The 27,270-nt window shown below is 41.2% G+C and overlaps 1 protein-coding gene across 2 annotated transcripts in view; it reads left to right on the top strand.

Moving 5' to 3' along the window:
• The window catches only part of LOC105839826 (nephrin), a 352,537-nt gene that overhangs the window by 320,894 nt on the left and 4,373 nt on the right, over positions 1-27,270 (top strand). The window contains exons 10-14 of one of the 2 annotated variants that reach the window (XM_036295450.1): positions 5,928-6,087; positions 11,443-11,742; positions 14,778-15,098; positions 26,102-26,332; positions 27,092-27,264. In XM_036295450.1, coding sequence (XP_036151343.1) covers positions 5,928-6,087; positions 11,443-11,742; positions 14,778-15,098; positions 26,102-26,332; positions 27,092-27,120 — 1,041 coding nt within the window. In that variant the 3' untranslated portion in view covers positions 27,121-27,264. Of the gene's footprint in view, positions 1-5,927; positions 6,088-11,442; positions 11,743-14,777; positions 15,099-26,101; positions 26,333-27,091; positions 27,265-27,270 lie in introns of those variants that run through there. The other variant, XM_036295449.1, reaches the window with a different exon arrangement.

Below are 27,270 nucleotides of genomic sequence, written 5' to 3'. Positions count from 1 at the left end.
CTTCGGCAAACTGGTATCAGCCACCCGTTTCTGGATCAATGCACTCTTATGCATACGCGCGACACGTTGCGTTTGTGATATCACGAATTCGCTATTCGCAAATTGCTATCTTAGCCAAATCACGAATGGTGATTGAAGAAGGAACGGCCTGTAAGCAGATGAAGAAGAAAACTAGAACAACGGCCTGCGACCACTTCACAAGAATAAACGGAATAAAAAAAATTCCTTTGAAAGATAGCGGTCTGCCAGAAAGCAAAAGGATCAGGAAGGACGAAAGGAAGGAAGGAAGGAAGGAAGGAAGAAGGAATGGAGAGTGGAAGGAAGTATGGCCGCGGCTTGTTGGCAATTTTTCAAAGAATCAGTGTGCCGTCTGACCGGAATGAACGATCCCCTTCCTATCCTATAGAAGCTCTTTTTTTCCAAAAGAGAAGGAGAGAGAGAGAGAGAGAGAGAGAGAGAGAAAATTTGCTCCTTTTGCGTCCAACCATACGAAAGCGAAAGAAAAAGAAGAGAGAGGGAGAGAGAGAGAGAGAGAGAGAGACAGAGAGAAAGCGGAACACTGAGAGGATCACAAGACCGCACAGGTTCCGCATGTGATGGTTTCTGTGTCTAGAACCGGACGGGCATTCCTACAGAAGAGAGGTGATCCTCGTTTGAAGGGCGCAAGAAAATTCGATAGATCCTCGGGATCCGAAAGGTGATGCCAAAACGAAATTGAACGGGCCGTCCGGCGGTACGATGGTCCCAAGATTTCGGACCAACGACGGACATCTCGGACGCATTCCTAGAAATCGAATGTCGCGGATATAATGTCTTACTATCGATTGACGCGAGAATGTTCTGAGAATCGGGAAGAAAGCGTAGGACGGTATCTCGGGATAAGTAACGCGATCATTGTTTCAACCGTGTACGATCATTGGGAAACTAAAATAATTTCAAATGATGCGCAAGTTTAGCCCATTAGTATCGTTAATATCCCTTAAAGGGATCGTCGAAAGGAAGGTATTAAAAGACACAGATAGATAACATTAGCCATTAGCGACAGCAATTCCCTTAGGCCGATGCAATTAGGCTTGTCGATAGGTAGAAGGGTGTCAGCCTGTCTGCGCTCGGAGAATGGACACAATGGGGAAGTTAGTTGATCCTCATTTACGGAGCAAACCCTATGAAACCTAATTATCGGAAGCGTAGTGCTTTCTCTCCGCTTCTAGTTTTGGGACTGACTGATCAAAGGGCCTTGTTGCGTCCGCCACAGCGCTATAATAAAATTAAATTAATAACACTGAGCCAAAATGTGCCGCGTGATTGAACAAAGTATATTTTCGCTCGGAAAATCTAATCGCCATATCACATTTATTACGTCACAATAAGAATCTGCAGAATTTGACACAGTTTTTTATTCTTAATATTTATTTCTGATATTTATTTCAGTCCATTAGGAATAATTTGTGGTTTTAATTTAGAAGTTATTTACGAATCTCGTCGCTCTTTTATTTTAGGGACTTGATTTTATTTTAGAAACATTAAAATATCAATTTTAGTAATCAAAGCCCTATAATTTTTGGCTTGTTATACTTTGGGCTTGTTTACTTTCTAATTTTGACGCTCTCTTTCATTGTGTTGAATTATAATAGGTGTATTATTGAACGCAAACACGTGAATAATCGCGAACTTGAATTAGAACGAAACTACTGGTACGAATCTACTTACGCGGACAAACACAAGTACACCAGGTGGACGAGTAGATTGGATAAGTGGGATGTGGCGCAGGGACGGATGGTGGCTCTTCGTGAAATGGTTCGGTCGCAAGAAAAGATAAACGAAAGTCAGGAGCTGACTACACAGGACGATATCGTACTCTCCATTCCGCTTCGTCGGGACGCGAAGAAAGAGAAACACGAACGGGAATGACGAAAGAACGGAATTCCCGACTCGTGGGAACGGAAAGGTGGAGGCTGGAGGATTCGAGTCGCGAAAGGGAACTTTAAACTTCGCTATCTCTGTCGAGACGGGAGTACGCAACGGGACCATATGTGTAAGCTGCCGCGATATCGATCTTCGTGTAGCGAATCTCTATCGTGGAGTGTCTCTTTGATAGTGGTTTTGACCGACCGATAAGCTTCAGTAGTTCTCCGATGCAGATATGAAATAAAGCGTGATCTTTGAACAGTTTTACTTTTTCATGGAAATAAAAGAAATTTTGTGTGAATAAAAAATCAAGGAAGGACAAAGTTATCTTACTGATTTCAATGCAGTACTTACATATAGCTTTATCAATCAGTGATATGTACATTGTCTTTCATTGAAAATACATTGATTTCGAACTCATTGATCAGATTTCGAATACATTGATCAGAACTCATTAAAAAACAATGACTAGTTACTGATATACATAGTTATTATTATAGCACTGAAAATCAATAAATAATTGATTCCAATTTATAATATGCATGAAAACGCAAACGAAAGAAATCTAAATAATTAATGTAATACAGAATTTTATTTTAAACTTTTTTTTTACCGTCTTTAATTAGAACTTTTATGTAAGAGTAAGTAATATGTAATTTCTTTTTTCCAAATTAATTGAAATGTGTTGTTGAATTGTTATTGAAAAAAATGTTAAATATCATATGTATATATATAATTTCAAAGAAACTCTTCTTGAATAAAAGAGAAAGATTATACGCTGAAGAGACTGCGATGTTGCAGTAATGTGATCAGGATTATTTTGTAAGATTATATAGAATATAGAATTTCAACACAGAGGAAAGATGTAAACGCGTTCCTTTAAAAATTCCTCCGTCGGAACTTAACGAGGTATAACGTTTAACGAGTCCTTTCCGAGCTTCGTCTCTTGCCGCAAGTAAATCGAAGATAAACCTCGGGATTTAACCAGGGCTTAACCTATGCTAAGCGTGCTAAACCTCCTAGACTCGACCACATGGATGGCTGATTACATAGATTACAATACAGTTTAATTGAGTTACGTCACTAATACGCCGTAAATTCGTCCATCTTTTTTTTTGTTCTTTCTTTCTATATTGTTTTTTATTATGTTTTATTTTTTTTTAAATATTTTATATATCAAGATCATATGAATTTAATCGAAAAAAATTCCATGTATATCAACCCGCGCGTTCAATTCACATCATCGTGATACGAGTGACTAAGTGCTCTAAAATGCCTAATATGTCATCTCTGATATTTTATTTGGCGCTTTATAGGGCACATGAATTGCGAGGTTGAAATATTAAAAATTTTATCGAGCTTGTTTCTGTGAATCATTTTGAATTTATATATTTTTTTAATGGGAATGGGAATCATTTCTGATTGAATTCATCAATATTGTAATATATTTCAAAAATAAGCTTTCCAATTGCATGTTGTGATCCCTTATTGACATTCTATCCCTCGTATATATCGCTAATTGCGCAATAAGATAAGTTTATAAATATATTATATCAGTTAACCACAGTAATTACTCAAGTAATTAAATATCTCGGCAACATTGCCATGAAATTGCGCGAGCGAGAAATACGTTGAAAATACGTGGGTGGAAGAGGGGAGGGAATTTCAACGGAGGACGACGTCGCGACGCGCCGTGTCGAGCTGCCGAGATTATAAAACAATTGAATAAATCTACTTCTTCGAGCGGCGTCCAGGAGAAAGAAACACATCCCCTGGAGAGGTGGAAAAGACAGAAGTGGTGGAAGAAGGATCTCTGAACCTTCCCCTTCACTTTGCCCCTCGCGCGTTCCCTCCCCCGGTTTCCCCAACCTCCGCCAACTTCTCCAAGATTCAAATGGCCTCGTTTCAAATCGATTTCGAATTATCTTCGGCGAGCGGATTCTGGCGGAACGGGAGAGAAGAGGGTCTGTGCCGGTGTAATGGAGGAAACGGTAGTGAGGTAAGAGGTATAAGAACGGAATGGGGATGATAAAAGGGTGGTAGGAGAGGAGAGGGGGCTGAGGGTGAAAAACTTGAGGGACTTTTACTAGCCGAGAAAATGTTTGCCGGCGAGACAAAGATGCCTGACTGTCGTTTCTCGTCTGATTAAATAGGCAAGACCACTTTTACGAGCACTGCACTATGACGGACGTAGGCAGACTGCGATATTCCTCGCACAATCTCACGCCTGCGTTTTTCTTCCACCTCCACTCCCATCCCCTCCCCCCCGTCCTGCGTGTCAAACTTTTGCCGCGCGTTCAGCAAAGAGATAAAGAGATCGGGTAACAGCGAGGTAAAGCAAAAAGATCGCTTAATGCAAGGGAAGAAAGTTTTTACGGAAACGCGAGCGAGAGAGGGAGAGAGAGTGACAGAGTGATGCACTCACACACCGTCGAACTCTGAGAAAATGGCTCTCAATAATAAGTTAGATATTAGTTTTTAATAATCGACTTTGTAATTACGTTACGAACTATGGCGTTTCGCCAGCAACTAGCCTGTAAATTAGGTAGTAGACGGCGGTCGTGGAACTTTCGAAGGCCGCCTCTCGCCTGATTAAGCGGTTCGGCCTGCATTTGGCAACGGCACCGATGGCGGCGTGTGCACCGACTTCAGCTACTTGTTGGCTCTGACGTGCGGCTGTTCCACTCCGCTCCGAGTTCGTTCTCTCTACAAGTTTCAACGGAGCTAGTACGATATTAGCACTACATTCGTCCCGCTTCTCATTTTGTTGTGAAAACAGAGACAAAGTAAGACGTAATGGGACCTCACCCCTTTTGGAGCTAATTAAAGCGACAAATTTGTTACGGCGATATGTAACCCTGCGCAGCATCTCTGCCGTAAAACTAGTAAAATCGTATTTGTCGCGCGCGTCTTCTGTCAGATAACGCGAAATATGTTAATACCCTCTGTATCGTTACGTCATTGCGAACAGCATCGAATGATTTTAACAACAGATACTTATTTCGACAAACTAGAAAACAATGTTTCTTTACAGAAGATATTAAAAGAAATAAGTTATATTCGAAAGTTATATTTGTAATTTTGCAATTTTTAATATTTATATTTATATAATAACTAAGTGAAAATTGAAATAAAAAATAAGAGATTTTATTATTTAGCTGTCGTTAAAAAAAGAATGTGATCAACACCAAATACATATAACAAATTATAATAAATTATAGAAAATATAACATAACAAATATATCATATTATACATTTAAATATGTTAGTATAAATAAACAGTAATGATTTATTTTGTTGAAGGTTCTTAATGATACGTTATGCAAACGTTTTGTTTGAGTGCAACAATATTAGACCCACTGCACAATCGCTGAAAAATCAGTCAGTAAATGACTACCTAAGAAAAAACTTATAAATTATAATAAGACTTTAAAATTGATTTTAAATTAATTGATATTTTTAGATCTAATTTTTGTACAGTTTTTAAGATTTTAGAATATCTTGTTTTATTTGAATTATGTAATCATATTAATTTTTTTTTTGGTTTCAATGACTAATACAGTGATCCTATCGCGTGTGCAATAGTGCACACAGCAGGTATACGCTTCTTCGTAATCTTGCAAGATACTTCCCCTTTGTCTTTCGCGGTCATAAAAGCGCTCGGTTGGTCCACGGTGGCATTCGTCCGGGATGGGGAGAAAAAAAATGATACGATAACGAACAGAGGTTACAGGCAGGAAGACATCGCAGCGAGACGTGCGCGTGGTTGCGCTTATCTCTAATTTATCGCGAAATTAGAAAATAACGAGAAATGAAATCGCACGCTTGATCTCGCGGTAGAACAAGTTCTCTCGCGGTAGGGAGGATTGCTCTTTTCTCCTTCTCTCTTTTTCTATCCTTCTTTCTCCCTCTGTCAGCCGCGTGATAAATGTATACATTTGCGTCAGCGTCGCCGAAGTCTCGTTTTCGCTGCTTAATAAGTTGATTTTAATTGAAACTTATTTTTGATTTTTTTTCAGAATCAAATCCTGGCGCATAACACGTCGGCGAGGATCATCTGGTCGAATCAGAGCCTCGTCCTGCAAAGTGTGACGAGGAGCAGTGCTGGTCGTTATGTCTGCGCAGCAACCAACGATATGAATGAGACGCGCAGCGAGCCGCTGCACTTTCGAGTTAAATGTAAGTCGATCTGTAATTTAAAAATATCCGGATTCTTTACTAATAGATGACTTCTATCTTATAACTTTTGTATATAAATTTAGTGCCTATACCTCGAAAACTACACTCATCGCGAATATTTTAATGCGTTAGCTGAATTTTTTAAATCCAATTCCCAGAATATATACTGTCGACACGGAAGCCATCTCTAAGAAAGAGGTGATTCGCGTACCGCAGCTTACGAAATACGCGCAGAACACGTGTGCGGTTCTCGCTCTTGAAAACTCTCCAAAGCACGAATTACCAAATCGACCCTCCTAAGTAAGAGATCTCAAACGAGAGAGGCATGAAAAGGACCTCTGTGCACTTTTCTTGTAGAACGCACAATTTGCGAGGTATTTTGGAGAAAATCCGTATTTTGTTCCTAGACATTTTTCTGTTAAAGTGCCACCTTGGTTTGAAAAGGTGGCACTTTGGTTTCTAGGACACTCGAGAATGTGCTGCTTCGTTTGAATTAAAATATTAAATTAAGATCCTATTATTTCAAACGCGTGCACGCGCGCGCCATGAGACATGTCAACAGTAAAGAATTCCAATCAACTGAAAAATAACACGATAGAGTTTCGCGTTTACTCGCGCGAGACACTCTTAATCTAATTTCATAAAGTTATGCAAGAGCAATTGACACGCAGAGGCATTTAGTGTGAAACCCTGGCACCACTTGCGGAATCGCGTACGAGTTGCAATCTCGCAGACAAGCAAGGACCTTCAATATTTAACCGTGGATTGTGACGACCTCGTAAAAATAGAGGAAATTGTCTCGGATAAGCCAGCATCTTGCAAGCATCCACGAATCGAAGTCGGGATGGTTTTGTAGTTTATTTCCTTTGATATTACGCCGTTGTTAGGAAAGAGGGCATAACGTTTCGTTTATGTCATCGACACTATCGTAATATAATGGAAATTAAAATAGCAGGAATGCAAATGTAGCTAAAGAAGAAAGAACAAAAAATGCAAAAGACTTTAAACTTGTACTGTAATTTGATAAGTATTCAAATAAGTTGTTGCCAAGAGAATACATATATATGGCTTAAGAAGAAATTTTTTAGGAGAAAAACGGAGGAAAATTTTAATTTATTATTATATTTTATTTTATGAGAATGGCAAACAATTTTAATATTATCATCATTGATATTACCTTTTAAATCTGATACTGTGTTGAATATTTTTTTAATTCTCGTTTGTGCGTGCAGGAAAAATAATTAGAGTTTCTAACTTATTTGTAACAAAGTGTCTCGTGTTTTTTGCAAAACTGTTTTTTCCATATTTATATATATTTTTTTTAGATTAATAACCACGTAACAATAGATTATATTCAACGTATAAACCTTATAAATATTCCAAACAAAAATCATACGATTTTAACGATTTGCACGGTAATCGGATATTACACATACATGAATGTTTAAAATGGAACAATATTAATTAATGGTTATAACCAAACGGCTTTACCATTTTTCGATATATATAAATGTTGATTAAATTTTATGGAAACCAATTGAGATCGTATTCTATAGTCAATGTCATCACATAAGATGATTATTGTTGATTTTGCAATAAATTACAATTGTCTTACAGTTCGTCTGATACTTATTCTGCATAATTTTAAAAAAGTTATACTTACCTATATTTTTAGTTATATGAAAACAAATCTATAATATAAATAAAATATAGATATAGAATATATATATATGCGTGTGTGTGTGTGTGTGTATATCGTGGTTTTTATTTTCGAGACTGACGCGCGCGTATGTAAAATAAAATTTATAAAATAAAATTATCTATAGCCATTACATGTCAATTGCCACATTTATTTACAATTACTATGCGCGTTGCAATATTTATTATATATCAATTAAGAATGATAAACTATAATCAATCTACTGTTTCGAGACGTATGTTTTATGTGAATATCATCAACAAATCCGTAAATACAATGCGTTTACAATTACAAATACATACGAATTGCGCATACACGTCTCGTGCGCGCGTTTATCTTTCCATCGTAAAATTTCTCTGACGGCGCATTTGTTTGGTGCTGCTTGTTCGGATAAAAACCCGTGATCAAAGTTCAAATATGAGGTAATTGAAAATACTACAAATGGAACAATGCAGCGATGGAAGAACAATAAGCCTGCAACGCGGCGCAGTTCTCTCCCGCTTGAATTCAATATCAAACTGTTAAAAAGCTTTAACTCTCATGGAATGCTGCATTACGGCCATCATCGAAAATTAATAACAATCGCTTGTCTTTTGCGAATCGAATTACCATAGGAAATGTGCAGTAATTATGAACGTAATAAAGCTGAAAAGTCTGTAATAAAAGTGACATGCTAAAAGCAATCCAGGTTTAATAATGAGTACTTTCAGCCGGTCGAGATCACAAGCTTTTTCACCCCGGACTCGGCTCCCGTTTTGTATTCTCCCAGTTGCGTCTGTTGAACGCGTTATATTAGCATTTTGATCGTCATTTTGATTATTCGCGCAATATCAATTTCCACCCCGGTTCCAGACTTGGAAATGTCTCGTTCGGCTACACGATGAGAAGATACGTATGCCCGTGTTTGTCTCCTTCCTCCGCGCGGAGACCGCGAAACGAATGGAGACAAAGAGAGGCGCAGATAAACGCAGATAAATCTGGACAAATATATATCGTCGCGTCGGGAAGACGGTGGCAGAGTAGACCTTTTTGCATAACTCGCGTTGATAAAACGAGATTCCACCACCAGTTAAGGGGTGGCGACCACCCTCCAACCACGGGTGACAAAACACCGGGGCGTGTCCGAAGAATCGTCCGCTGTGCGATATCACTATCGTTTGTGTGTATTCCCGGATGCAACTGCGATATGTAGGCCATTATTGGCATACCATCAGAACGGGAATCTTCCGTGTACAGGAGACCTTCCGTGTACAAATAACTCCGAGGCGGTGGTAGGTACTCGAATCTCGTCGGTCGCTTTATCTCGTCTATCTACTACGGCTTTATCGGATCGACAGAAAAATCTTCCCTTCCCGGTCGATCTACCAATATTCCTGGAGCGAAACACAAGAATAACTTGTACATTATAGGGCAACGATCGATTAGTATCAAACGCGAGTGCGTATTACGTAAAAAATCCGTAGCTTCTTTCTGACATTTTTTTTTTAAGTGCAGCGACAACGATCTCTAATTTGACTTAAATAATTTAAAATTTTGCTGAATACAGATCTGAAAGTAATTTTGCTAGACCATCAAAATAATTACGTAATTTGTAGATAAAAGTGACATGCTAAGTAAGATGCTTAAACTGATTATCAAAACTTTTTGCATTTCTTATAGTTGAACTCATTTATAATTATATTGGTTGTCTGACAAAATTGTATTTAGATCTATATATCTAATTAAACTTTTAGATCAGTAAAATTGTTCTTTTTTTTACAAACAGCCTTAAATTATATTGATTTACAAGTTAAATGTACACTGAGAAAAAGAAGTTGTTAATTTGACTAAATTTTTTAACTTGATTAAATTTCTTCAATTCAACTATTTATGTATTTCAGTCAAATATAGAAACAGTTAAATTAAAGTTCAAGAATTTTATGTATTTAAGTTAAATACTTGAAGAAATTTAATCAAGTTGAAAAATTTAGTCAAATTAATAAAAAATTTTTTTTCAGTGTATTAATTAGCAATAACTAATTTTTCTTTCCATAATACATAAATTTTGTCGTTCTTTAGCGTATCATATTTGACGTGTCTGAATGTGGTCGACAATGTCATTCGCGAATAGCGGCTTTTTGTCGCTCGCAAAGATTGCAATCGGCAATTAACGCTCTTGTCGCTTAATGAATGCAAGATGCTTGTTCGTGAAAAGCCGTTGTATTCTAAAAACTTATCTTTCTCGCAGCTGTGATAATTTCTGGTTGGCATAACAAAGTAGAGAGCCGTTGGCGTAAGACGGTCGAGGACGAAGGAGGAAAAGCGTCACTTCATAAAAACTGTACCCCAGGGTAGCGAGCTAAAGAGAACGAACTAAAGAGAGTAGCATTAATAACGTTTATCGAGAAGCGCAATTAATACGCGTCGCTCGTCGCCCAAGTAATCTCTTGACGGGACATGCCCGAAGGCGAGGAAAGCATAAGGTAGTCATTTTGAAATTTACAACACTAATCCGCAAATGAAATCTGCGAGTCTTACTCTGACGAAGGAGAGAAAACAGCGCTGATATTTACATCTTTCTTAACGGAACGTCTGCGAATTATTTAAAAACTTTTTAATTAACACGTCTCTTTTTTGCATTTTAATTAAATTTAATCATCAAAGACGTGTCTTTTGAATCACGAAAATTCAACATTCTAATCCTTGAATTTTCACTTTTCACGAAAATCCCGATTACTTGCAAATAAATTTCACAAATTCTGGCACTCCCCCTGCCCCTGTTGTAAAACTCGTAGTGCGAAATATGATGACCATCAATTCCAATAAAATCTGCTAATTATTGTTTCAAAATTTCAGTTAACGCAACGATCACCGCATTTTGCATTTTACCAAATCATATACGTGTCTCTTGACTCGTATAAATTGCGAACGTTCAAGATTCTATATTCCTAGCCCTTGAAATTTTGCCTTTCACAAAAATCCTGATTAATTGCAATAAATTTCATAAATTCCACGATAAATTCGATAATAAAATCTAAAGTACGATGAGATAACCATGAATAATTTTCCAATAAAATCCACTCATTATTTTCAAACTTTAATCAACCATAATCTCTCGTTTCGCGTTTAACTGAATTAAAAATCACGTGTTCTAAATATCCTAAAGTGTCCTATTCTCTAATTTGTAAATATAGAAGTTCTAGATTTTGTACTCGTAGCTTTTTCAATTTCTTTCGCGGAAATCCTAATTGTTACAAATTTCACGAATTCTAGTAAAAGTCGGTAAAATCCGCGGTACGGTACGATGATCATCAAAAGTCTGCGCGTTCCGTCGTGCTTAAAATTCTGAAATGCGTATAATATACATATAAAACAGAGGAAAAGAGCCTCCCGCTGTTCGGTAGCATATAACGGATCAATAACTCTGCAATACTAATTTACAAGTACAAAATGAAAATTTTATTCTCGTAGCATCTTGAATTTTATCGTGGAAATCCTGATTGTTACAAATTTCGTGAAATTTGACAGTAAAATCCGTAGTATGGTGCGACGGTCAAAGAGCTGGGGCTACCCCTGTCGCGGGGTATTATTGTGAGTTCCGAAGTGCGTAGCGGAGGAGAAGATCGTCTCGTTCCCCTCCTCCGATAGTACATACAAATCGATAATTCTGCTTTTAGTCGCGCCGGTGTGCAAGGAGGACCGAATTATAGTGGTCGGCGCGTCGCGGGGCGAGTCTCTCGACATCGCCTGTAGGGTCGAGGCCGATCCGCCGGCGCACAATTTCCGGTGGAAATTCAACAACAGCGGCGAGACCCTGGAGGTAGCACCTGCTAGGTTCTCCATGGAGAAGTCGAGCGGCGTCAGTGTGCTGAGATACACACCGTCCACCGAGCTGGATTACGGTACCCTCTCGTGCTGGGCGGACAATCTCGTCGGTACCCAGTCGAGGCCGTGTCTCTTTCAACTGGTAGCAGCCGGTGAGTGTACACGATAAGCTGTAGTGGTTTACCTAGAGTGTGACATTACGCAGGTAAAGTAATCGCTACACTGAAAGAAAAATTGGATGCAATTATGCCATATGTTTTAGCTGTAATCCATAGTCAATTATAATATTTAGTTATTGTTGCTACGCAAATAATAAGTCGAATATTTAAAAAGGTATTTGCTATATTCAATTGTGATTTACTACATAGAAATGTTTATTTTATTTTTACCATTAATATTTGGATATTTTTTCGTATTAATATTTGAAGTGTATAATAAATTTTAATGGTTTGTAGAAAACCATAAACGTAAGATTATTATTAATAACATTATAGCAGTAATAATTATAAAAATGGAGTTTTCAACTATAATTATTTTATCACACAATTATAGCCTCAAATATCAAACACTTTTTTCTCAGTGTACCTTTTGCAAAAAAATGATCAAACACAATATATTGACATGAAAACCGTTTATTAACTCATAGTTACAGGATTTGTCTTTTCATTTCGACGTATTCTCTTTATTACAAATAAAGACTAAAAGAAGAACTGCAGCAATAAAAATCAAGCTAAATACGAACTAGCAATCAATGATTGTTCTATTCTCGCTTTAGCTCGATACAAATGCTTTTATTTAAAAGTATTTTAGTAGAGGGAAGAAATTGAAAAAGGAAGAACACCACTCGTGCAATCGATGAGTATTTAAAATTGTCATCTGTCGGTAGAACATTGTATACATACGTGTGTATATGGGACTATTATATTACATTAGAAATGATTAAATTGCAAAGTTGGGATATTTGATTAAAATTGTAAAAATATTTCGTGCTCACGAAAACAATGTAGTGCATCTGTAAGAATTACGCCAATGAATAGACGACTAAAGTATGGCGTGCTTTCGAAAAAAAAAAACATACTCGACATATATATTTAATTCGGTGCTCGAAATCATGGAATTACGCTGGGGGAGTCCAACAAAAGCGGAGAATCCGTGTGCCGTGGCGCCTCATAATAAATTCTCTGCGCTTGTAAAATTAGGTGCATTTTTAATCGCACGAGCTGTCCGCGCGAAAAAAAGAACGTCAAAAGCGCGCGACGATTGAAATGCAAAATTGCCGCTGTTTTTACGGGATCTCTTGGGGGAAAGAGAGCGCGACGCGATTCCCGCGAATCATCGCCGTACAATGGGAGGCCAACCAATCATCGACCGTTAAATCGGCATTAATCCCTAGGCGAATTTTTTCACGTTTCGTCGTTCTCCTTTTTTTCGCCCTCCCTCTCCCTCCGCCTCCCCCCCCCCCTCACCCAGTGCGTGATCGACAGTGACGTTGACATGGCGATCGGCCGAGGACGTATTGACGTTGACGAATACGTCGAGTGTGAGCGGCACACCGGGATGTGCCTCTCGCCCTCTCGCCTCTCACCCATTCCCCTTCCTCCCCCCCTCCCTCAAAAATAAAATCGCTCGTCTCTCTCTCGTGTGCCATTCGCTCCTTTACCTCGATATCGAAACCCTCTCGCGGTGCTCCACCAATGCCAACGACCCGTAAACCCGATGGCATGATATTATTTTTGTACCCCTATCCGTCCCACCCTCTCGACGTTATTGATGTCGGTTAGCATTCCGCGAAGCATTTCGGTAAGGAATATGCCCGTCGAAGCGTGTAAGAATGGTAAAAAGACGGGATTTCCGGGACCGGGGTCTCGTGACAGAATCGACGATCTCGCGTTAGATGCCACTCGTTACGCATATCGAACGTGCAATCGGAATTCCGAAACGTATTGAAATTTACGATCCCCCAAACGCATGAATGATACAAAGATATTCCATTTTGTCAAGAGCCGCGCGATATGTAAAAACAAATTTGCCAATATGTTCCGAGGGAAAATTTAAAGAAAGGGTAATATGTGTTAAAAACATTTTTTTTTTGTCGCGATACTCGACCGAGCCGAATGCAAAAATAAACTGCATAGATTTCTGCTTGCTGCGGTCATATTACACGTGTTTGCAGTGTTGTGCTGATTTTGCGGCGGGGCTTTCGCGTAGAAAAATACAAGGGAGACACGCCATCCCGCAAGTTATCCAGTTTGACGAGCTTAGCCTTCCTTCTTTGCTCGCAAAACTAATTTGAATTTGCGTCTATCCGGACGGTGCCCTTTTACGAGGACGAAAGCGCGGGTTACAAATGTTTGCTCGCGGGAAATGGGGCCCGGAGTTACGTGGCAAAGCGACATAAGAAACGGAAGGGCAAAGACGAGCGAGGAGAGTACAAGCGCGCGTAAAGTACAAACGAAGCATTGTCGAGATTCAATATACGTACCGTAGATTCGCGAGCCATAACGAGGAGGAACAGAGAAGACGACGACGACTGCGACGGACTTTGTGATAAATGAAATCCCGGGCGGATGAACGCGAAACGCGAGCGCGTTGAATATCGAAATTAGACGGTAGAAGGAGAGGAAACGCGTGCGTAACGAGCGGTATCCGTTCTTCTCGTTGCGGCCGGGACTTTCGAGAATTGGTTTCGCGCAGGAGAGGAGGAAAAAAAATCGACGCGACGACTCTCGACGAAGGAGGGGAGGATGTGTGCCACGTTGACTGGTGGTAGTCGGGAGAAGAAAAAGAGAACGGGACACATCTCTACGCCCATTACGATCCTGGTACACTAAATCTTTGCCACTCGTGGACACGCGAGCATTTTTCACTCGCGCGCCGGGCTTGATTTCCGAGAGAACTACCCCGTGCCAACCTGTGGAGCCGCTTTCGGATGTATAGACGCGTACAAGGTGTCCAGAAAATGTCACGAGACGAAAGTGGCAGTCGTGCGTGTCGCTGAGAAAGATTTAGTGTACCAGGAGAACGTCTCGCGCGGCGGCGGCGGCGACGACGCCTTTGTCGAGGCTCCGGATTTTTGCACGGAGCCGGGTCATTTCAACTGTATAAGTCACATAATATATGAGTCGTCGCGATTTTTCGTTCCGCCAATTTCCGTCATCGACCACTCTCTCTCTCTATCTCGTTCCAGGGAAACCGTTTCCGGTGCGCAACTGCACCCTGGCGAATCAGACGTACACCAGCGTGGAGGTGAGATGCGTGCCAGGGTACGACGGTGGGCTGCCACAAAAATTCGTCCTGGAGGTTTATCACGGCGACGTCGACTACCTAGCCAGCAGCCAGCCCCTCTACAACGTCTCCAATCCGGACGAGCCGTCCTTCGCCCTCGCTGGACTGGAGGCCTCGGTCGAGGCTGGGGTCCACGTGGCGGTTTACGCGGTGAACGCCAAGGGTCGAAGTCAACCCGTCATCCTCAGCGAAGTCACGTATCGCGATGCCGAGAAGCGTACTGGTAAGTACGAGATTATTAACGTTAAGTAACGTTAGATCGTCGCGTTAATGTGATTCACCGTGTCAAACAAAATCGGAGTTTGAGTTGTGTCCTCAATGGGAGGATCGACGTGATGTTAAACTACGTGCATGTGATGTCTTGTAATATTCTCGTCTTGTTTTTGGACGAGGATGTTTCTAGCTAGGTCGGTAGTGACATGCGGGCGGGTTGGATTATCGCGACGACAGGATGAAAAATTGCGTATCGTCTATCACTTAGTCGGGCGCGAGCGCCGAATGAGGAGCGTCGTTGAGGGGAGAAGTCAATCGAGCTCTCAACCCTGCTCAATTTAGCGGGCATCCGCGATTTCTCAGAGATTAGCGAAAGGTGCTGGTCGAGTACACGAATCGACAGTAAGGTCACCGTCCGAGTTCACGTGGTTCTTTTGTGCGAGGGTGGCTGATTCGGATAGCGGCTTGTTCTCGAAATGGGTGGTGTCAACGACACAGGGCGGTAAGCAAGACGGATCACCACCCTCGAGACAATGTTACGAGACGAACGCACCACACCCCGTCAGAGACTTATATATATAAAACACATCGCGCTACTTATCAAGAAAACGCGCCGAAATTAATTCCAAAGAATATCGAGTATTTTATCTTTCTCATATTACAGCATCGCATGATGGATTCTCTATTGGTAATACATACATTTATTTTTAATAAAGCGATTGTGTAAAAGCACATTCCCGTGTAATTGGGCTTTATAAAATTTAAGTTACGCTCTCCAAAATTAAAATATACCAGACCGTATAATATGAGCGCTTTTTAGGTAGGCAATTATCAAATATCAACTGCATTATTTTTTATGCGGCGATTTGTGAATTTTTTTTATTGCATGCAGTAAAAAAGAAAATTACCATTTATTATAACTTCCAATTTTCACTGTTACGCATTTTTGAAATTAACCTTTGAATAAACATTTTCTCATTAAACATTTTTTTATTGAATAATGTGCAGAAAATTCGTTAAATTTATCAAATAAAATTATGAATTTGATGTGATTTTATTATTTAAAATAATTATCATTAACTTCAGTTTTCCATTCGTCGGACATTAAATTTTATTAAGATGAGCAAACACGTTTTGTGTTTTGCAAGCAATTTAACATAACACAAAGAAAGCCGCAGAACGCGCGAAATTACGTTTTCTCCCTCGTGAAATCGTAAAGTAAATTTGAATTCAGAAAATCGATCCGTTAATTATTTTCATTGTAAAACATGAGCGCGGAGAAACAGACGAATCTCGCAGCGCAACCCGGGTGTACGGGGTAACGCAACGAGAACGTGGCGAAACGTTACGAGCGCGTCACGTTGCGTATCATTAAACACGGTGGCAAATGAAGCCACAACACAGCCGCGCGTAGTACGCAACGCAATGTAGTGTTACGTGCACGCGCATTCTCGTAAACAGTAGTTCTCGCAGTGGCCCCGAGGTAAAACCGGGCAGCGCACCCCCGTGTCCCCCGAATCAATTGTCAGCAAGGTGATTTACGGTCGTCGCAGCACCGGATCAATTTGCCGCTTCGACGTCGATGCCGTCGTGGCTTTTCGTCGCGTGATTTTCGGTCTCTCCTCCCTCTTTTTCCCCTTCCCCTCCCCTCCCCGTGGTGCGTGGCTGCGGGCGTTCGCGTGATTCCTCAAAAACAAATTGGAGAATCTGCATTCGAGCGCGAGCCTCTGGAAGGAGATTCTGGCCGGGACGATTTATTTCCGGTATCGATCACCCGAGGAGACAACTGTCGCCCGGAATTCCATCCCATTCTGCACGCATTCGTCGTCTGCCGTTTTGTACGCGAGGAATCGCGGCGGACGAGAAGACTGGGTGTGCGCGGTCACCACGATTTCGGAAAAGAGATCGGCGAATCTATCTTGCGCCGTCGGAAGATCGAGGGGCTATAGTTATTGGCTGGCGCGAGAAATCGTACAAAATCCGAAGTATCCGTCGTTGCTAAACAGGACACGCGGCTGACGGATTCGAATTTTTCGCGCGATTCCTACATAAGTCGGGGGGCACAGACGGCACTTATACCGTACTTTCCAACTTATTACGCGAATTTTTTTTTTTTCCTCTCTTTCTCTCTTGCTCCACCACATAGGCAACGAACATCGAATTAAGGAAAGCAATTACAGATAATGGTCCCGGCGGCACCCAGCGCCGGGACTGCGCGAAAGACTCGGGGAGGAAGACGGGGAGTAAAGCGGAACTACGAAGGATGGAGAAAAAGGAAAGCCTATCCAAGAGAGATACGAATGTACAGGGTGGTCATTAAGCAGCTGCAGCTTTCCTTTCTCCCCGTTCTCGCGATATCTCTCTCTCGTTCCTGACCTCGACCGTTCTCTTTGACTTCCTTTTTCTCTCTTTCTCTTTTTATCTTCCTCTCGCTATACAGCTCCCTCCCTTATTCGTTTTCTCTCTCTCTCTCTCTCTCTCTTTCTTCTCCCCTCTTTCCCCCGCTCTCGTCTTTTTGGACATTAAGCCGTTGCGCGTGCGGTAATTTTCCCGGGGTCATTTTTGCCGCTCTTCTTGCCCGATCGTTAACTTCACTTAGCTCTGTTTACCCCCGTCGTCATTTTTCTCGGTCTCCCTGCCTTTCTCTCTCTTCCTCCCTCTGCCTCGTTGTTTTCCCCTATTCCCCGTTTCTCCCGCTCATATTCCGGTCCGGTTTCGCGCTTCTCGTTTCCACGGGCGACCTCGTCAGGCGACGTCGCCGAAGCGCATCTTTCCACGTGCGCGTCGCTACGTTTTCCCTTCCATTTCCGTTTTTATCGCGTAACCTCGCCCGGTTATTTCGTCCTCGACGGCGATGGCGGTCGCCTTTTTTTTCACGGACCAGCGAGAAAGAATAATTAGCGCGCCACTATCCATCCTATTCGCGGAAAGTGGTTCCTTCGGAGACCGCTTTAGACGCACTCACCAGTCCCTTTCGTTTGCCGAGACGAAAATCAAATCGAGCCGGTGGCTCGGCGACGCGTTGGAAAATCGTTTTCAGATCTCGACGATTATCGGACGTCGTGAAATGAATGAAAGCGGGAGTCTCCTCGGGGCGACTTGTAAACTTCAACTTGAGCATCTACGTGGCGTAATCGAAAAGTTTCGGAATTCGGTCCTGTTAAAAGTAAACTTTATCGGTTATCGATACGAGCCCTTAATCCCCTCCCTTCATGGCAGTCTTTTTTTTCCCGTACGTTCGTTCCGTTCCAGCGGTTTTGCTGCATTGTTCGAAAGTTGCGTACTTTTTGTTTTTTTTTACCGTGAGAGAGGCATTATTTAAGAAAACGCCAATCAATCGCGAATGTGACAACAGAATGCGGAGAAATGACGACGTGTAACGATCAATTTCTCCGGCGCTTGGCAGTTTATTCATTGTTATACGCCATCAGTCCTATCTCGACCCCCAGCGACGACGATCCTCGTCCGAGACTGTTTGCGAGACTGTCGCTCGAAGGCCTGCGCGAATTTTAACTAGCAGTTTGTGAATGACGGAAAGAAGATTGTTCGAGGGATTGCTAGCCGCTCGTGCGGCGATACTTATTTCTTTTCTGCTTCCCGTATAGAATCTTGGAATTGAACGTAGTTATATTGTACATAACGAAAGTTGTGCGATATAACCTGTGGTTCCTTCGACGTAACTCGACTCTACGAAAAGAGCATTACACAGACGAAATCCCACTCGAATAATGTATCAGTCAGTAATCACTGGGGATTGCAATTCAGATTAGGTATCTTCTTGAAATAGCCCGCTAATCTTCCCTAAATTTGAAACCGAAAATTTCACACATAGGTATCCCATGTTACAAAACTATTCCTAATTTACGGCGAACGCTGTAGAAATGTTTAATTTACTCTGAAAATTAAAAGCACGGTTCATAATCAGCGCGCACACAGTTACACTAATAACGTTTTTTTTTTTTTTTGTCCATAACAAGCACCGGTCCTTTGTACTTGGGATTATAAATGTCGTGACACTTTATAATCGATTTATACGTAATTACCTCAGCCCGGGAATATACACACCGACTCTTTCTTCTCTGCTCTTTTAAGTTGAAGAAACCTTCCCACAGGGTGGATTCATTATCCTCTCGCTCTACTCACGGAAAAAAACAATTGTTTGAAAAATGTTAATCCTCGTACTGATTTAAAGCTCATCAATTAAATGCCGGAACGACCGCGATCAAATGCGATCCGTGCGGCTTACTCCACGCTACGCCGGAGGATTGATCCGAGCGAGGTATCCGGCTGGTTAATTCGGTCGAAACGGGCCCGCGGGTATTCGAATTACGGCATCAAGCAAGAGAGGATCTCGGTGGAGATACGGTCGTATCAGATAAAGGGCATCATCGATGCCACGCGACGCGACGCTTCCTACAATTGAGATTAGAACCCGTCGGCTCTGAAATCTTCCCGATCTCTGCGATCGAAAGACTGAAGTCCTTCCCCTCCTCCGCCGTGAGCGTTTATTACGGATGGAATGTTCAAGATCTGCGGCGGTGTGTTGCCTTGCCACAGAATTGCGTCCTTTCATCTTGACTAGGCAAGTCAATCCACTCCGCGCGGCGGGATTGCGGTGGTAATTGCTGCCGATTTCGCTCCGATGCGCACCATTGAGCGTGCCCATATACGCACGTACAAAGAAGGAATTGATCGACGAAGACTCCTTTGCATTTCCCGGATCTGCTAATTGCAATTAGAAGACGAATGTCGAAACCGTTACGCGTTGATTTCTTGATTTATCGTGAATATTAATAATCATATAAAATATTTCTGTATTTTTTTTTATGGTGTCTTCTGTGAAATTTTTCGCGATGATATCTGAGATTAACTTTTTGCCCGACGTAGGATACATAGGTTACTCGCGTCCTGAAATTTTCGTAAGCGTCTCGCATTCTCGGAATCATGCATTCCCAGCGTGATATCGACTAATTGCATCAAAGACGATCCGACCATCGACCTACCGGCCGTCTCTTCATCATCCTTCATTAGCTTTGATGAGCGCGCACGATGATGAATGATCCGGAACAAAGGTTTCACGACGTTCAAGTAGATCTGTTGACTTAGCATGAGCTTCTTAAGCGGTTAACAGTAATCGGCTGATATGCTCCCATATTCCTGCGTTCAGTCGCCAAGTATTCGCCATTCTGTGACGACTGATTGTTGCACGCGAAATGCAGTACGTGCTATCACGAAAAAAGTCTTTCTACAGAATGTATCATAATTTTATATTTAAAATAATTAAATAAGAAAAGAAAAAAGATAATCGAGATTAGATCGTGGTAATAATGCAATTAAAATCGATTCAATTTTAAATCCTTGCCATTACTACAATGGATCCTTGTTAGTATCAGTATTATTAAATTGATTATTGATTCAATATTGTGATATTATTACTCTGAATTTAAGAATTACATTTCAAGATCGAAAATAACGGCGCGCAATTTGAAGAACTAGAAAATTACATAAGAAATATTAATCACTAAAATTCTGCTGTGACATTTTGTTGGCCTATTCTCGATTTTAATTGTAAGAAAAGAAAATCTTATTGTCGGAAATCCGTTTACAGTATATCTCGGAGTCAAAGTCTAAAATAGAGATTAAATTATGAAATAATTACATTTGCCATTACGTGGCCAACAAATTGGAAAGTGTTAGGCTTACATAACATTAAAAGTCCCGAAAGTTTATATTAGCTTTGTCTCTCGCCACAATGAGGTTTGGAAATTCGTTCGAGAAATGATCCATGGCGACGGAGCGACGGGAGGTGAGCCGCGTGAACGTTTCATTAATTGAAAGCGGGAAGAGACTCTACGTCGCTTCACCCGAAAGCAGGGGGAAAGGCAGCGTAACAGCGATTTGGGGTCGACCCTACGTTGGAATTAATCCAGGTGAGCCGAACTTGGATTTGAGCGCGAGCTAAGCCTGGCTTCTTGGTGACTTAACCGGCCACCATGACCTCTGAGCCTTCGTCTCACCTCTGACGCGGATACCACCGTTACGTGGCGTAACCCTCCCCTTTAAAGACGATCTTCCCTAACCCCCGCCGAGCGTACCGCTTCCCGGTTAAGATTCGCCCCGAGCTCTATACTCTTATAACGCCTTTATGCCGAAAACTTTGGTAAAATTTAATTAAAGTTAAGTAAAATTCAGATTTTGTGCTGCTTAGGGAATAACTCACTGTCATTTTCTTGATACAGGATATTGAGACGTACCATCCTTCCAATAACAACATCTCCGGGTAACAGTTCGAAGTTTGCGATTATTCATCCTGCGGAAAAAAGTCTTCATCGTAATACAGTATCAAAGCATAACGAAATACATAATTGAGATTGATCACGCCATTTGATTATCCGCCACGTCAGGCAGCAGAATAAATTGATGTCAAAGATATTGTGTTGGTTGGTGCACATCTTCCTAAAAATCACGCAGAAGTAGACGCGACAGGTATAACAATCCATCAAAAATACGAACAAAGTTTCCGGCGTTCCTGACAGATAGAAAAACTTTCGCAACATTTTGGGCGATCGGAATTTTCTCTTTTTTTTCCCCCTTTCGAATATCCCCCTATCTGCGCGCGTCGAGGGATATTTTTCCCAAATAATCCAAGTGGTTAGATTCCATCCCTGACCCTACTGCAAGTCCGATTAGTGATCTAAACTTCGATGAACTTGGAATTCGGGAATCCGCTGGGATATGCGATCTCTCTCTCTCTCTCTCTCTCTCTCTCTCTCCCTTTGAGATCCCGTTAGTCCTTTCTCAAGGATCGACGATATAAGGACCGGTTTATCTTTACTACCCTGGCACCAGACGTTTCTCCGCGTAGAACTCGATTAAACTTCCATTGCAACTTTTACGAGACAGTATCGGAGGCTTAGGGTTGTATACGATCCCTAACTGTAGCTATTCCCCATCGAGCGTAAGTTCCATTGAAGTAATAATAAATTGAAAAATTACCCGCCGATCTGAAAAACATACACGTGCACTCGCGCAAATAACGAGTACTTCACGCGAGGCATCGCCCAAGACTTGCACAAACTGTAAACAAACGCGGAACAAATTCGACAATTCAAATTAAGCTCCAAGTTACAGTGCTTTCGCGCTCTTAGGTGCGAGTAAAAGGAGTTTATGCGGGGAGCAAGAGAAAAATGACGTAATTGAAACTCGAGGTTGTATAAAAGCGAAACGGCGTGCCGTTTCGCAGTCGAAAAGTGACGTGGAAATAAATGAAATATTTAAAAAGCTTAAAGCCGTCAAAGTGGCGCGCGCGCACGCGGTATACTCACGGGCATCATAAATCTTCCTCAACTAAATTGTCAAAAGCCTTACTGCAGTTCATCCACAGAGCCGGATGAATTTACGAGAGTTTCTTAAGCTCGTTGCAATAGGAGTCCGTGTCGCTTATGTGTACTCACACGTGACATGCTTGCCGTACGTGCGACTACAAACTTTCATAAATCTTCCTTTACTAGTCTAGTCGAAGCCCGCGACCAATTACACGAAAAATGGAAACGACGACCCCGCGATACTCGATCGCGTGATCGGCCCGCGTGGCGTGACTTTCACCTTCCCGATTTGGGAAAAGTAGCGATTATGACAAACTGAGAGACACGAGAGGTCGCGGACAAAACATGACGGAGACGTTCATGTAATAGCGTATGACTTTTATTACGATTACAATTCTACGCTTGTGTGTTTCTTTTTCGTCTTTAATGGCATCACTTTTTAGTCCGACTTACGGATCGAACTTCAATTAAGCAGTGCGCGATTGAGATCTGCGACGCGACGTGAAACGAGACGATCTCGGGGATTCACTCTCGCGTTTTACCGACTCTCCTAAGCTCACCACTCCGCTCGTCGTCGCTTCGACCGACAGCGGCATTCGGCTTGTTCCAGCGCGCCGAGTTCCTCTCGGCGTGGAGTTCATTTACGGCCCCGTGCTCGATGTAATACCGCCGCGCGGCGCAGACAGAACTTCTCCTCGTTCCTGTTCGGGTTACGGGCTCGGTCGCGGCGGTGTGTATCCTAGACTGCCGGCTGATTAAACCTGGGGTTTTACGGGCATTACCACCCGCGCGCGCCGGCAAAATGCCTCGCACGTATAACCGCGCGCGCGTTAATGCATTTACACACGTAAATGTGGCCGTATTACGGCGGAAGTTGCCGCGTACCGCGCAAACGAGACGGCCGATCCGATTGTCAACGACGCCGCGCTTCTGGTACGCTACGTGGCGCGTAATGGTTGATGAAAAAAAAAGGAGAGTTTTACTTTCACAGAGCAAGCCAGAGTCGCTCCTGTGCTCGATGCGAAAGCAATTAAACTTAGCGGGCCGCCATAATTAATTATTTGATATTACAGCGTGGTCTGTTTTGTAGAAGAATCTCGCTGAGCAAATTTGCCCGCGGAAAACACAAATTTTCCTGCTAAAGCGAAACGGAGTCTACCCTCAGTAAATAATAATACATTTCTCTGTGGCGACCGAGATATTATATTGAAATAATTTACAGATTCAACAAAATTATTTTCAGCAAATAAAATTAATGTTCTTACCAAACCTTTCCGCTGTCTAAATAATTAATGGCATTTGTGAAACACACTGTAACAGCGTTCTTTCTTCTCCCCATGATCTTGCGATAGTTCTCTTTTCTTCAACAATGAAAAATTCTCGTGCTACGAAAAATATCTCAACGCAGAAATATTGTAATGATAATTGCGCTATTAAAAGAACAGCCAGAAAAATGGTAAACCGACTGTATGTTTTCTAATGCTGAAATGATACGTTAAACGATATCAACGTGATTCGAGCTCGCGATACAAGCATCGGCTCTCGCAAACAGCGAGGGTTAGCCGGCGTAAATAAGTTGGCGAAAATTTAAAGATTAAGGGCAGCGCGCGCCCTTTTTGCTTGCCTCCCCCCCTCCCCGTGGCTTGCAACTCCGGCTTCGCACACCGGCGCACCTGATCGCAACTCATAACGGTTCAAGAAAACAGTTTTGTTAATTATCCGACAAAAACAGCAGGCGCGATCCCACGCCCTGCCGGCGCTATCAAGCGGGACGCTATCACGTGTGCGCGAAGCGGGAGCGAGAGCTCGGCGAAATACGATGGGACGGCGGGGTCAAAGGCGAAAACCAACGCTGCAAGATTTCTCATACCGGCGATCGTTGGGCATGGAGCATCGCAGGGAAAATAATTTCAACATGACGCGCCAAGCCGTAGAGCCGAATCTCCGGTATCATTGCCCATCTAACTCGACACGCCAAATTTTTAAAGAGAACGACAAATGGACATCGCTTGTTTTTATTCGAATACATCTAATCCATTTTAGACGATTTATAATTGATAAATTCGGAAATTGGAATAGAATTCATAACTTTAAATGTCAGTGTACAAAAAGTGTTGAAGAATAAAAATATGCATACATGCTTTTTTATTATACAGCCCATAAAATCATACACAAAAAAAAGAATATTGTTGTTTTAACAATATCTTTAAATGGAAATCTTGAAATTAGATTATATTATGTTAAATCGAAAAGATTTATTTGAATGAAGATTTATTTTTAAATTTTATATAGTTTAACCAAGAAAATGATAGTCTTGTTATTTCAGAATAATTTTCTTGAACGGAAAGAAAAAAAATATACAATAGAAAATACTACATGCTCAAATCGATGATTATAATTTTCTTAGAATAAAATTATCAAAACAATTATATTATATTCTTGAAATAACATTTATAGTATTGAAATAAGAGTACAGTATTTTGAAATTTAAAATATTCAAATTCTTGTAAGAAAATTATATATTGTTGCTTATATACGAAACAATGATCGCGTTAATTTGAATACATAAGTTTCAATTTGAGAGTAAATTTTTTTCTGTGTAAATAGAATTCTGGCATGAATTATAAATTGTTTATAAAGAAGATTTTAAACCATATTGCAGATGGAAAAATGAATGCCACACAAAGTGCAATTTGCAAACTCATCTGTATACTCGTACTTGAAAATTACATAACTATTTGTCCTAATGTGTGATATATTTGGAACATCAACAAATGTTACATTATTGCGTATCTTACAAGTAATTTTTAACCACCGCGGATACTCTCTCATGCGTGCATCGCCATTACTACTTAAGATTCTGCAAACGATTTGAAAATACCGAATGCTGGTAAAACCCATCGTGTACGTGACGGCACGACAAAAAAATACCGCGTGCTAGATGTAATCCTGACGTTGAAGAATATAAAATGTTTCCTCTACGACGACATCAGCCGGGGAGTTTGTTTACGCGTGTAGCAAAACTGTAGAAAGAGAAGGGGAGCATGAAAAAATGAAGGGACTCGTAAGTAACGCGGGAGGGTGCGAGGCAGCGGCAGTCATTTTCCCTTTACGGCGACACAGTGCGGTTAATCCTCTGCCTCGGAGGATTAGCCACATTAACTTTATTCTTCGACCGCCGGGCTCAACAACATATAGCAACAATTCTTTTCTCGCAATTCTTATAACTTTGATTTAATTAAATATTCAACATTATGTCTGTGTCGCAGTATGAAAAAATTTGTAATATGCAAAAGAGAAAATACACGCAAGTACACTTTCCAACAGTTATTAAGACAGATAAGAATAGTGTTGAAGATATTTTCTCGAAATTAAAAAAGATAGGAAATAACGTACATTTAATCTTTCATATTTTATAAAAAAATTTATTTATTTGTGTGAATAAAAGTAGTTCGTTGCTAGGATTTCAACGAATGAAAAATAATTGTGACGCTTAACATTTACAATTTCTTAATATATAAATATGCATAAAAAGGTGAAAGAGAAATTTATAGATATTACAGGAAACGTTTCCACTTAACTGAATAATCAATGAAACAATTTAATGATCAAATAAGTAAGTTTTAATTGTTCTTTGATTGAGTTGGAAACACAGAAGCGTAATAGTCGTTTAATCTTGTCTTTGCAGGTCAGGACGCCGGCATCGTGTTGTCGCCGCTGATAGGCGTGGTGGTCGGCGCCCTGGTGACTCTGGTGCTCATTATCCTGGTAGTGGTGGTCAGAGTACGTCGGGAGCGCGTGGCAAAACCGCGGCACGAGAAACCGGCGGAACTCAGCGAGTTACCGCCCCAACAATACCCCTTGCAGAATTCTCAGCAGACCGTGGAGACTGATCCCGACGTGATCCCGAACAAGTTCGGTAAGACTCCTCGAAGCCGATACCCCTCCGCTGAACAGCCTCCGCGCGAATCCGATTACGTTCGTCTGTTGATGTAGACCCTTTGTATGAAGAGAGAAGAGGGTGGCACGTGGCCTCCTTCAAACTTGGAATTAGCCGGAGACTTGTGAATCGTGAATGTTTTGTTGAACCGTCTTGCACGTTGCGATTGATATAAAGGAAACAATGTGGTTGGATCGAAATTGTATCGTGTATCAATCTGCGGTACCTAATTTGACTGGATAAATGATTTTATTCTCGCTTAGAGAAAATTTTATATCCTTTTCCATCCTCGTGCAGGCTGTTCGATGATAGACGCGTTTGTAAAAAATTACAAATGTTTAATTCAGTATAGAGAAAAATTAATATTGTGATTGTTGTATATTTATTACTTTTTTTTATTCTGTGTTCGTTTAACTTTGAGACTTCAAAAGTGCCTTTCAATCAAATTTAATTAAAGGAAAAAGAGTTTTATTTAATCCTTTTAATCGCGGTTTTAGATGGTCACGTACTTTTTAAACTGCGTGAAAGTTTGTTCAAAAATAAAGGAAAAAAGGTCGTCTTTTTCGTCTTCAAAATTTTCCAGAAGTCTAATATTTTTGAGATATCTGCTTTTAATTTTATATAGGATGGCACATTAAAAGAATTGATCAGAAAAGTTCAAAAAAGCATGAAATATTATTCTGTTCGTTAAATTTCGCGCTATCATTGAAGATACGAATTTCGGTCGCGACTTTGCAGTGAACTCTCACCCTTGCCGCGTGACCTAAAATGAAGAATCGGCGAAGAATAAGGAACCGGGGGAGAGAGAAGGGACCGCACCCCCGAGCGCAACTTATTCTCCGCGTTTCCGCCCCATAACGTACTCGACTACTTGCAGCAGTTCCCAACAGAGAATCCCGTCTGCTTCGGTGTTCTAG

The sequence above is a fragment of the Monomorium pharaonis genome, chromosome 1 (assembly GCF_013373865.1).
Source record: "Monomorium pharaonis isolate MP-MQ-018 chromosome 1, ASM1337386v2, whole genome shotgun sequence".
In the NCBI taxonomy this organism is placed as follows: domain Eukaryota; kingdom Metazoa; phylum Arthropoda; class Insecta; order Hymenoptera; family Formicidae; genus Monomorium; species Monomorium pharaonis.
The sequence above is the reverse complement of the archived record's forward strand: the minus strand, read 5'-3'. Positions and strand labels throughout refer to the sequence as shown.